The sequence below is a fragment of the Apteryx rowi genome, unplaced genomic scaffold (assembly GCF_003343035.1).
Source record: "Apteryx rowi isolate R43461 unplaced genomic scaffold, aptRow1 scaffold_103, whole genome shotgun sequence".
NCBI classification, from domain to species: Eukaryota; Metazoa; Chordata; class Aves; order Apterygiformes; family Apterygidae; genus Apteryx; species Apteryx rowi.
The window spans coordinates 396,549-408,624 of NW_020447231.1; the positions used below are offsets into that span (position 1 = coordinate 396,549).

Consider the following 12,076-nt stretch of genomic DNA (forward strand, 5'->3'; position numbering starts at 1 on the left):
CAGTCTTTATTTTTCTCCATCCATCCCAAACTACTCTGCATTGAGTTACAAAGTGAAAAACTACACTCTCAGATGGATTTAATTTCAACTTGGGCGCAATGCCAAATGACCAAAGTTTCCCCATTGTTAATATACCACCCCAACTTTTCCATACCATGCATACAGTCGCATCTTCACCCCATCTTCCATACATATGCACACACACACACACACACACACCAGCCACTTCTACAATACAGAACCCAATCTTTCTCTCCCTGCTGTCTTAGCTATTTTCATTAGTTTCACTGGGATGACCAGTAGGCAAGCAGGATTTGGTCTAATAATGCAGATTTTTAATATTTAGGAAAATTAATTGTTTTCACAATAAACCTTTTCAATAAAAACATCATTTTACATTTTCTCCCCTTCTATTTAAATCTACACAACTAAGAAAATATGTATCAGAGGAACCAATTATTCCATCCAAAAATATAAGTGTTAAAATTTGATTAAAATATGAACACTATAATTCAAGGAACAATTTTGGCATAATTTTAGCTAGTGGTTTAACCATGGCATTTTGGCTTACAGAATCATGGAACAAACAAACACGGATTTCAGATTATAAAAGTATACATCTTTCACATGCGTACAGAAAAGCATGTAATAGAAGCAGTTATGCTTTTACATGTGCAGACTAGCACCAAATTGCTGTTCACTGAAATTGTCTTCCCTCTTGCTTTCTTCACATGGATGCCGCATGAACAACTGCACTCTATTTTTAAGTGCAGACATGTTTGCTTGTATTAAAGCTAAGGCAAGTAGTGGAAAACAGGAGAGGAGATGGATCGAATTACTGTATTTGAATTTTTTTTTCCTCTCCATCTTGTACCATTCTCCACAAGCAGAAGTACAAGAAAAATACTAAAAAATCCAATGTATAAAATCTTTATTTGGCCCATTTTATGTTGGGCTTTTGGTTGCAGAATATTTTTGCCTTCTTCTGTTTGCAAAATTATCTAATGCTGCTAATAGTACAACATGGAAAACTATGTATTTCTAAAGAATTAAAAGCAGCTAGCTGGAGCTGAAGGTTGTTTCTCCCTGTTTTGAGCTTTTGTGTCCTTTACCCTTAAACAAGTAACAGAAGAAATTCCAGAAGTGTGCCTGCATACTTAGGATTGCCATAATGGTAATAATGTATAAAATTCCAGTTTTGAATTGTCATGAAGTCTCACTAAGATTCCAGTATTCACTTTAGCTATGTATGACTAGTCTGAGTGCAAATAAATGGTACGCCCTATCAACAAGAAAAGCATTCCTGCTAATAAAGCAAAAAATACTCCTATAGGAGCCAGCATGAAAGACCAGCCATAGCGTACATAAACAGCAAAGTCCGGGCACTCCATTTTTTTCATATTTGTGTAGTTTTCCAGATCAGCCATTGCCTGGACCCAGATGACATACATCACGACCACCAGTGAAAACAAGATACCTGGAAAAGAAACATGAGTTTTTAAAGACAGAGAGTGTGAGACAAATGCGGGGTGCATTTACTGGTTACAGTACACCTGGGTTTCTACCCATCAGTGTTTGAGGCCCTGTCTGCAAGGCACAGTCAGCTGCCACTGGATATTTTTTGCCTTTGGCTTCCCTGTAATAAGCTCTCTCTCTATGATGTTTCTGATTGCACTGAAAGGCATAAGCCCATATCCTCTAAAGAGCCCACAACAAAGGATATGATATATCTGGTTTTGGTGGGCAGACCAAAACACAGCTGTGTTTAGGGCCCAAATTCAGGTAGACATTTACTGTTCTGAATGTACTGGGGCGGGGTAGAGGAGGAGGGATCAACTAGGAAAAAAGCCTACCTTTTCTTCCCAAACTCTGGAATCGTTTCTATCACAGTCTTTTGGATGAGATATGAAATGGGGAAAAGAGTGGGAAATCTTTGGGAAATCTTTCTATCATCTTCACCTCCCTACCTTAGGCTTCTTTCATTTTAATGAAAAAGGCTTTGTTTAGAACATACTACATTCAGATTCTACTCAAATATTTTAGAGACAAGTTCAGATGTATTTCATTCAAAATCTTCCACATTCTTTATGAAAGAAGACCAGCATAGCAACAAAACCCAGCAATAATGAAATAATAGCTATGTAGGCTTTTAGTATTAACCTCAGATTGGGTACAACCATTTCCTGGAATTAATTCACCGCATAATTCACAATCTTTTCCTAACCACTCCTCTGAAAGGCCTTTGGATTGTTTACGCATGATAGTAACAGGAGCACATGTCCTTACCAACTCTGTTAATCTCTTTGTCACTATACACCAGAAGCAAATATAAGGAGAAAGTGCCTTCCAAAGTATCAGTTGCATGCCTAATATGTCATTTTACTTCAGAGGAATGTGGACACTTAAGAAACGCAGACCTGCGGCACAGATGCTCTAGCAGAAGATCTGTTGGAAAACTGGGGACACAAGTCTGAATTTTCTGCATGCTCCAGCCTGAACCCACTTGTTCCCTGAGCTCCAGCTGTCATAGTACAGTTACGGCAGCAGGGCTAACTATTCAGATATTAAAATATTAGGGAGATACCACACCATCATGCTTTCATTCTATGATGCTTATGTTGTTAAAACAACAAGCCAGCACATACTTCTGGGAACACTTATTGTCAAAGCTGAGTTGACTGCCTGTAGAGCAGTAGAGTACAAGTCAGAGGTGTTTGCATTCTCTCCCCAGTCCCGCTAAAAACATACCATGTGACCTTGCATAAATGTAACACTTTGGCAAAACACACAACTGCACTTTGTAAGCACCTGTGGATAGATATTTGCCTTCAGACCCACCTGTGCTGGCAAATGTGGTTACCCTCCCCCATCCCCACCCTGAGATGCTCCCTCACCTCATCCCCCCAGCCATTCCTACCAACCTTCCAGGGGGCAACTCTTGTCTTTGTTCCCTCATCCACTTAAGRCAAAATCAAGCAGGTAAGCTGCAGCACTTTAAATTGGTGATCTGCTGACATTCTTGTTGGTCCTTTATTGTCAATATATAATAGCTTTACATTGTGGATATCATGAACATCTGACAAGCAAGAGCTCACAACTCCTAATGTTTGTGAACATTACCTTTTGAAGCCCACCAAAAAATGAGCTGAAGTAGTTAACCTGAGGCATAATCAAAATGTGACTGCAAACCCCAAAGGATCTGCAGTTTTTATAAGGCTGAAAGGTAGGAGAATACGATTGAGGCAAACATGCCGCCTGTTTATGAAATACACTTCCAGGATTACACTTTTTGCAAAGTTCATAACGTTTTGCTCAAATTCATGACGAAGTTAAAAAAAACAACTCTCAACTCTAAGTGGTATAAATTCAATTTTGTGTTTTACCTAAGCAAAACTCAGTTTTGATGGAATTTATTTCTGAGGTTATTTGAAACATACAAATGGTGAAAACAATCAGAGAGAAGGATCGCCTCTGGGCCAAACATAAAAAATGAGAAATTAAATTGAAGATTCTCCAAATACAAGTCAAACTGAGCAGAAAAATCCTACAACAGAACATCTAATGATAACAGATAATGTAGACAACTTAGGAAAAATAGAACCAAACTGAGCTAGTAACTTCTCATGGAAAAAAGTGAAAAGATTCAGGGCCAAATACATAAATGGTGTTACTGGAGACAGGAAGTTAGTTCTTCAAAACTTCAGCCAAAAACATTTTAGCTCACGTCACACCAAGATTTGGAAAGATGCACCGATAATATGGCAAAATCCATATGAACTTTGGAATTTATCCCTCTTCAGTTGGCTGTGTCTGTGCATTTTCAGATGTTCGTGGTCTTATATTTATTCTCTACAAAGAGATGCAAACTTAATTTAAAATAATAATAAATCTAAAAAGTAGTGATGTACATTTCTTTACTATTGTAACAGATGAGCATAACCAGGCCTTGCACATCTGGAATGCTTTTGATCTCTGCCCCCTGGGCAGACATAAGCTAAGTAACCCGGTTAGTCAGAAGCTTCTGCCATTAAAATAACACACTTTCAGAGGTGCTTTAAACTCAAAATCATCACCCCTAGCTCTTCAAGTACTTTGGAGCAATGCTTTCTAGGTAGTTAAACTAGAGCCAGCTTCAGGTAGGTGCAAAATAGCAAGCCGGTGCTGTGAGTGGTAAAACAGCTTCAGCTAAGCTAGAGTCCATCAGGTGATTTCACAGCAAGCTGCTAATACCTGTGTGTGGTAAATAGTTTGGTACAGAAATTTGCTGAAGAAATGTATGTCAAGCAGAGATAAATGTCCTTCTTTAAGAGAGAAGAAAAAGAAAGGGAGAATATGCAAACCGTCTTAGTTAATTAAGGCACTAGAAGAGTACTTAAGGGTTCTCACATCTCCAATCTGGTAATGGAGGCTAATTAGTTACTATATTGTTCAGTGTGCTCAAGAAATGTCTTGAACAGTAGAATCAGCCTAAGTAAAAACTGCCCAAGTCCCATTGCCTTCAACAGGATTTCAATGGGTAGTGTTTTATAACTGATAATTAAGTGCCTAACTTCCAAAGAGTTAGGATTTCATAGAAGTTAAGCGCCTACACAGGAGCTTATTGAGGCTCCTGTATGTCGCAAATAGTAACATACAGCAAAAGAAAAGCAGAAGCATTTCTTAACAGGTAGACTCTCTGCTTTGCCCATTCAGTATGGTTTCCTAAGATGTTAGAATACACTAGCAACAGAAGTGGGAGCAGAGAAGCAGATCATATACTTGCATTATCACTAATGCATCTGCCTAAAATGTTTGATGTTTAGAGCTAGAAACTTTGGTTACTTCCTCTGCATTAAGCACTTCAGATTGTGCTTAAATTTAAGCACRTGTAAGTCTCTTTGACTTAAAGGGTTTTTCCTCCTGTCATCCACACTGATTGCATCAAATATTTGATTCAAAGGCAAGTTGTAAGCTTAACGAATGGTTACTAGAGCTTGAACATTTATCTGGTTGTTAGATTTTAAAAGAAGAATGTTTTGTTTTCAGATGAAATAATTTCATGTCTGTTTGCAATGTCTCGTTTTAACAAAACAGAGGGATGTTAAGGGTTCAAGCAAGGCCTGAGAGAAAACCCGTAACAAGAACAGAGTACAAACAATTTGTCCAGTGGACTGAGTAGCATACAAGATTAGCTGCATATAACGTGAGGTATTTTTTGTAGAACATAAGGTATCAATTAGGATTATACATTATGAATTATAATAATCATGCCAAGTAACACTTAGCACTTTATATGGTGTTTAGAAAAATGTAGATCAAAAGCTGGATTTATCTCCATTTTGTAGAAAGAAAAATGAGGCGTGGAAAAAACTAATCTGATATTTAGAGGTTCTGAGCACTCAACCTTTGCTTTTGACTTCAGTTTTCAAAGGAGTTTTCCTCCTCAGAGTCAAGGCAGATTTGCTTAAGTCACATAACACACTAGTAGCAGAGTTGCTAATAAACAGAAATCTTCTCCCTCTCCATCCTGTTACCTTGTGCATACAGCTACACTGTTTCTGCCACGTTCAACTTTTGTTATTTGTACAACTTGGTGAAGGACACTGGAGTGCACATAAATAAAACGAAGACCGAAGACAATGCAAAGTCTTACTAAGCAATTGTCTATCTTTGGCTGCTTAGGTGCTTCAAAGTATCTCCCATCACTGTGAAATCTGACTGTTTCAATTTATATGTAAGGAATACAATATTTTTGAAGGAAAATCATATATTGCAGAATGTTCAAAATTAGTCTGTTTCTTTATATTTCCTCAATCACAAGCTTTGGACTTGATTCTGAAGATAGTTATACTAGTAACTCAGAATCAATGGCAAAGCCCATGTAAAATTGAAGTGAGATCAGAATCAGACCCTCTACTGCTGGAGAATATTTTGTTAGATAAAGTTTATGCTGCTTGTGGAAGATGGCAGGGAGAAGTCTTCTATTTCTATAACCACCTTACTGCTATTCTGTCTTATTTTTGTACCACAAATTTTCCTCACCAGCTTATCTCTTTCCTACAAAATATTAGCCATGCCAATAAGAACTGAGAAAGCATCCATTACAAGTGTAATAGGAATACTTGTTCATTATGAAGGAGCATATACCAAAATGAATATATATTTATTTTGGGAAATTGTTCCTGCATTCTTAAACTGACTATTGTGAATGTCATGAACTCTTCCAGCCGAGCTCCCTGGCAAAATTACCAAGATTGAAAAAATCTCCAGAACTTCAAGAAGGAGATATTTTTATGAACAGTTTGTACTATGATGTATTTCTACATTTTCAGCATTTAGACCATAGTGTGCGGGTGTCCATTTGCCCTTGCMTTTTAGTGAATATAAAATAAAACAGCAGTTGCATGAATCAGGAATGATGGGGGAAATTATTCCTAGAACCTGAAATATGTCTGAGAGAGATTAAGACAATAAATACTTTCCTCCTCCTCTTTTTCTTGTTCTTTTTTTCCCATTTTGCATTTTTTTTAAGAACACACATGTTTGATACACAGCTCTGTGCAGTGTGATAAGACATGGACTTCTCTGAGGTCACTCTTTTCTGTCTTTTGCATTTATTCTTTTGAATTTCTTTCAAACAAATACTTTTGCATATTGCAGAGGAAAAAGAATATAGAACCTTCAGAAATGTCTATGAATTCAAGAGGCAGTTTGCTGGCCTTTAGTATTTATTCTTCCCACGTAGAAATGCCTTTCACTTGTCAATGGTGAATGGCTGTTTATAGCATGAATCTTTCACTATGCAGACACGAAGACAACAGGTGCTGGAAAGAATGATGTGAGCTTTTTAGTTGTGCCTAGAAGTTTAGAACTCTTTCTCTAATTTGAGGAAACTTGTATGTGTGTGTGTATATATATATCCTTTTCAACTGCATTTTCCTGTCTTTGTCTTTATTACAGATACTTCCTCCTACCTTGGCCTCTTGTGACCTTTATTTAAAAAGTATGGCTGACATTCCACTCTGGAGTATGTGCAGAGGATCCCATTTAGAGTTATGGGAGTTGGCACATATCTCTAAGGACAGATTTTGTCCTCATCTAGGAGCTAGAATTAAGATATCAGCTTTTTTTTCACTCTTTTGGCAGCAAACAGAAGTCATACATATATTTCTAATCTTGTCTGTTCACAAGGGGTGTGATTCTGCAATGTTCTGTGCACATTCTGGGAGCTTACTTGTTTGACATCAGTGCAAGCGGATAGTTTTAATCACCACCCAGACACCTTGCAGGAACAGGCCCAGGGTCAATTATGGACTTTACTGAAGGTTGATCTAAGTGATTAGGTTATGGCAACTTTCTGCTTTTTTCCTATGACATTTGAAGCAACTATAAAGTTTACAGTTTGCACTACCGTACCTGCTCTTGCTCCATCCTCTCAAGGTGTAGGCATGGAGGTGAGGCTACAATGACAGTGACTGTGATATCTTTGAACTGATATGAACTTTTTCTCCACAGGTCTAGCATCTGTAGTTTCATCTGCAGGATCAGGCAGGTAATGTGGTTTCAAAAGCTTAACATGGAGAGCTGCTAGTCAATAAGTTGCCACAAAAACTGATAATTGTGTGTGCCTTAGCATTTGTGAGTAGTGCAGCTGTACCTGCTCAATGAGAGATGCTTGCAGCTTTTCTTAAAGACTGAGATAAACAAAAGGCAGGTGTGTGATTCCGCCATAAATCAGACATGAGACCTGCTGTCTTGGTGCATTTGCTGCTTCCCTGTGGCCCAGAACTGGGACACCATGGAGAGACTCCTGAGGCTCCTTTGGTCCTCGGGGTACAACCCTTTGCTGTTCATCCACATGGGCACTAGTGATGCTGCAAAGAAGACCTTGTGCGGATGATTACAGGGCTCTGAGAGTGAGGCATAAGGGCAGGGTGCACAGGTGATGATGGTCTCAAATCTGCTGCTCTATGATTAAGGTTTGGGCAAAAGTGGGCACACTGTGTATTAACTCCTGGCTTTCCAGCCAGTGTCACAAGCAGGCTTTGGCTTTTGTGACCGCAGGACCCTCTTTGAGGTACAAGGACTGCTGAGGAGAGATGAGATCCATCAGACAAAGTGGGGCAAGAGCAACAGGCTCAGTAACCTTGTGAGGAGGGCTATAAAAAATGACCATCAGGAGATGGAGATCAAAGCTCCCAGATAATTGGAGGCCAGGGAGAAGAGGGCATCTGCATGGGACAGAGCAGTGAGGGAGGCACTTGCACTTCCCTTGAGAAGCAGCACAACTGAAAGCCCATCTCAATGCCCGTACACAAATGAACGTGGCCTTGGATGATGATGCCATTGCAGCTGTAGACATGGTGGGACAGCTTGCATGACTGGCGTCCTGCGATGAATGGATACAGACTCTTTAAGAAGGACAGGCAGGTAAGACAGGGTAGGGAGGTTGCAGTCCACGCAAAGGAATATCTTGAATGCATAGAGTTCTTCTGAGGAACAGGAGCTTATAGGTTAAGATCAGAAAGGTGGCCAACAAGTGGGATGTCATGGTGAGTATCTGCTACAGGCCACCAAATCAAGAAGAGGAAGTGGACTGGAAAAAGAGTTATGATTGCAAGTCCAGGTTCTCATTAGGAACTTCARCCACCCCAATATCTGCTAGAAGGGCAGTATTGCAGAATACAAGCAATCTGGGAGATAGCAGGACTGCATAAAGGACAACTTTTTGAGACAGGTGTTGGACAAGCCAACTAGGGGAAGTGCTTTACTGAACCTGCTACTCACAAATAAGGAAACCCAGGTCAGGGATATGACAGATGATGCTAGCCATGGCTATAATGGCTATGAAATGGTAGAGTTTATCATCCTAGAAGAAGTATAGAAGTGAACAGGACATAAAGATCCAGAACTTCAGGAGGATAGTCTTCAGCCTGTTCAGAGAACTGGTAAGCAGGATCCCAAGGGAGGCTGCCTTGAAAGGCAAAGGGGCCCAGAAAAGTTGATTGTTCCTCAAGGGCGACTTCCTTAAAGCACAAGAATGGTTCTTCTCAGTGTGCAAGAAACAAAGCAGGGGTAGCAAAAATGAAGGTTAGCTGCATACAGAGCTGCATTAGCAAGAGCATAGCCAACAGGTCAAAAATTATAATTTCTCTCTTCTCAGCATTTGTGAGACCACATCTGGAATACTGTGTCCAATTTGAGACGCCCTGGAAAAAGAGTGATACTGACAAACTGGGGCGATGACCACCAAAATGGTTAGGAGGATGGAGCACAAAGAGAGGCTGAGGGAACTGGAGTTATTCAGCTTGGCGAAGAAAATAGAAATTCCATCTCTTTCCATCTATGGAATAATAGAGAAAATGGGCACAGCTCTTCAGAGACCTGCACAGTGAAAGCATGAGAGACAATGGTCACAAGCTGTAGCAAGGAAAATTTAAGGTGGATATAAGGAAAAAATATTTTTCATAGTAAGGGTGGTCAAACACTGGCACAGCTGTCCAAAGACGTTGTGGAATAGCAATTATTGGAGATTTTCAAAACTTGACTGGATAAGCCCTGAGCAGCCTGCTCTAACTTTGAAGCCAGCCCTGCTGCATGGGAGGTTGAACTTGATTGCCACAAGAAGTCCCTTCCAAACTAAATTTATTCTATGACATTCAGGATCAGTTTAGGCTTATTGTTCTTCCAGAATGCAGGTCTATCTGCGCAAACAGATGGGATGAATTGTCCTCTGAGAGCGTGTTTCTTACCATTGACAACAGGAATCTAACCAGTTAGTTCAGACAAAATACTTAGCTTTTGGATGGCTAAATAGGTGATACGAAGTCCATTCCCAGTAATTTCTTCAGCTGCCATCTAAACCCAAAGATAGGACAGCAGATCATGCTATAATTTGCTCTCTTCAGTTGAGGCAGGGCTTTTAGCTGCTACTTAATTCATTAGTTAAGGCAGCAAAAAGATACAGATATAGATACTTCTTCAGCTCAATAACAGGAATTAAAATTACTTAATCTAGCGTTTTCCTTTAAAGACAAATATAAAGAAGAAATTGACTGTTCTTCCTAGCTTCTGCCTTCAACCTTCCATTGAACAACTATGGTGACTAACTCATTTCTCAGAAGCCTACTGTTCTATCCAGTATAACTCCTACATGAACTTTGCAGTAAGACAGCATCTAGGCCCTTTCAAAACAGTTTCTATGATTTTTTTTTCTTCAAATCAATATGCTGTTTTCTGTCTTACGAGAACACAGACTTCACCTGTGATCTAAGTCACATTACATCTTTTCATTTTCCCATTAAATCTGTGTTTAAATAGATGCATGCCCTGGCCGCATCCTGATTACATGTTGAATGTCAAATATGCACCATCCCTCTTCACTCTCCCCCTCCATATCCTGTTTTCCTTTGGAAGGCAGTACAGGCTCCTGAAGGAGCTAAATAAAGGAAGGGGTCAGGTCATCAGGTAACAGTGCAGAGCACACTGCCCTTCTGTTTAGAGGCATGCTAAAACATTCCTCTTCTGCATCAGGCTCTGCCTTGTTTTACTCCACCCCCAAGGTATCACAGAATTAAGATACTACCCATTGTGAGTAATTCTTATTGGAAGAGAAACAGAGATAGCAATTTCATGCTGTCATATCTTTGGGTCTGAGAATCCTTTCTACTCTCCACTTAGCATAATGTGCCATTGATTAGTAATACCACAGGAAACTGAGTTGTTGTCCAGGGCATCCCACCAAACATAGCTTTAACAACTGACAATGCAAAGTATTTGTAAGCTTTTCTTATGTCCACATATTCCCTCCCTCCAACATGATTTTAATCTACCCACTGTAGTCAGTGCTATAAGACAAGAAAACTTGTCCTAATACAAGTTGGCTATGTGAGTATCCTGACTTGTGAGCAGATTTGGGGGGGGGGGACTCTTCTTTTTCTTAACGTTTTTGTGAGTGATCTGATGTGTTGGATAGGACAAGGATATTTACACGAAGTACCTTCCCCAACCACCTCAGCATGACTAGGGGTGGATGCAGAAGGGTTCATTTGGGAACTCTGTCCCCCCTACCCAAGCCAAAATATCTTGTACTAGCTGAATGGCTCCAGGGTACTACTGCCAATACTTCCTTTTGGCAAATCAAAGCATGATTTTGCTAAATAGCCTTGCATTTCAACCACAACAATAGTAATAGTAATAATAACACAACCCTGTTCTGAAGCTCTCATTGAGAATAGTGCTAAAGTTGAAAGATACTAGGCAAATACATGCAAAAGTCAGGATTTCCCTTGAAAACCATCTGTTCTGTAGGGACAAAGGGTGAGAAGGGCAAAGAGAGAGGCCCAAGGTCACACACACAGATGATAACAGCTCACCTAACTTCAGACACCTAACAAATAGTCTCTCTAGACTTCTTCAGTAAAGGAAAGAGAGATATAGGGCTCCTTCATAGGGTATTCATATGACCTGTCTTAGGCACCTATTTTAGGATGAAATAAATGTCCAGATATCGGAACTTCTTACATACCATTTTGGCTGTTACAAATGTTACTGCCTCCTGCAGGCCTCCTAGGGAAGCCAAGAATGACTAGCTCAGATTTAGGAGTTTAACTTTCACATGCCTAAATTAGGGCAGATTAATTGACTGAAGAATATATGCTCTCACTTCAGACCTCTACTCATTGGCTCATAGCACCTTCCAAGTGTCTGTAGGTACACATGCTCTTGTTTCCTCTCTAAAACAGTCTCTGCAACTGCCTAGTGATAGGTGAGGTTTATTACAGACCACAAATACAGGAAAAGAGCAGGACTCACAAGGGCTTTTAATCTGCAAATCAGTGACAATTTACATACCTTAGGATTTCCAATAGACTATGAACATTTTTGTATTTCTTTTAAAAGTGTGGAGAAATAATTCTCAAGGGAGTAAATGCAAGTATTCAGGAGTTTTTTCCAACAATAACATTATAAAATATTGCCCACTCAAGGTCCCTTAAAAGGGAGTAATCACCATCAGTCCATGTAGGCAGAGCTGTGAGGTGAAGTGGGTAAGCAAGGTTAGCAGGTCAGTAATACATGTAGAAACAGAGTCCAGACC

General features: G+C 39.7%; 1 protein-coding gene across 3 annotated transcripts in view; it reads right to left on the reverse strand.

Annotated features, from left to right (window-relative positions):
- Positions 1-334: 334 nt before the first annotated feature.
- Positions 335-12,076, reverse strand: part of TMEM182 (transmembrane protein 182) — a 33,138-nt gene continuing 21,396 nt past the window's right edge. For all 3 annotated transcript variants that reach the window (XM_026066143.1, XM_026066153.1, XM_026066137.1), the window contains exon 5: positions 335-1,477. In XM_026066143.1, coding sequence (XP_025921928.1) covers positions 1,254-1,477 — 224 coding nt within the window. In that variant the 3' untranslated portion in view covers positions 335-1,253. The remainder of the gene's footprint in view (positions 1,478-12,076) is intronic.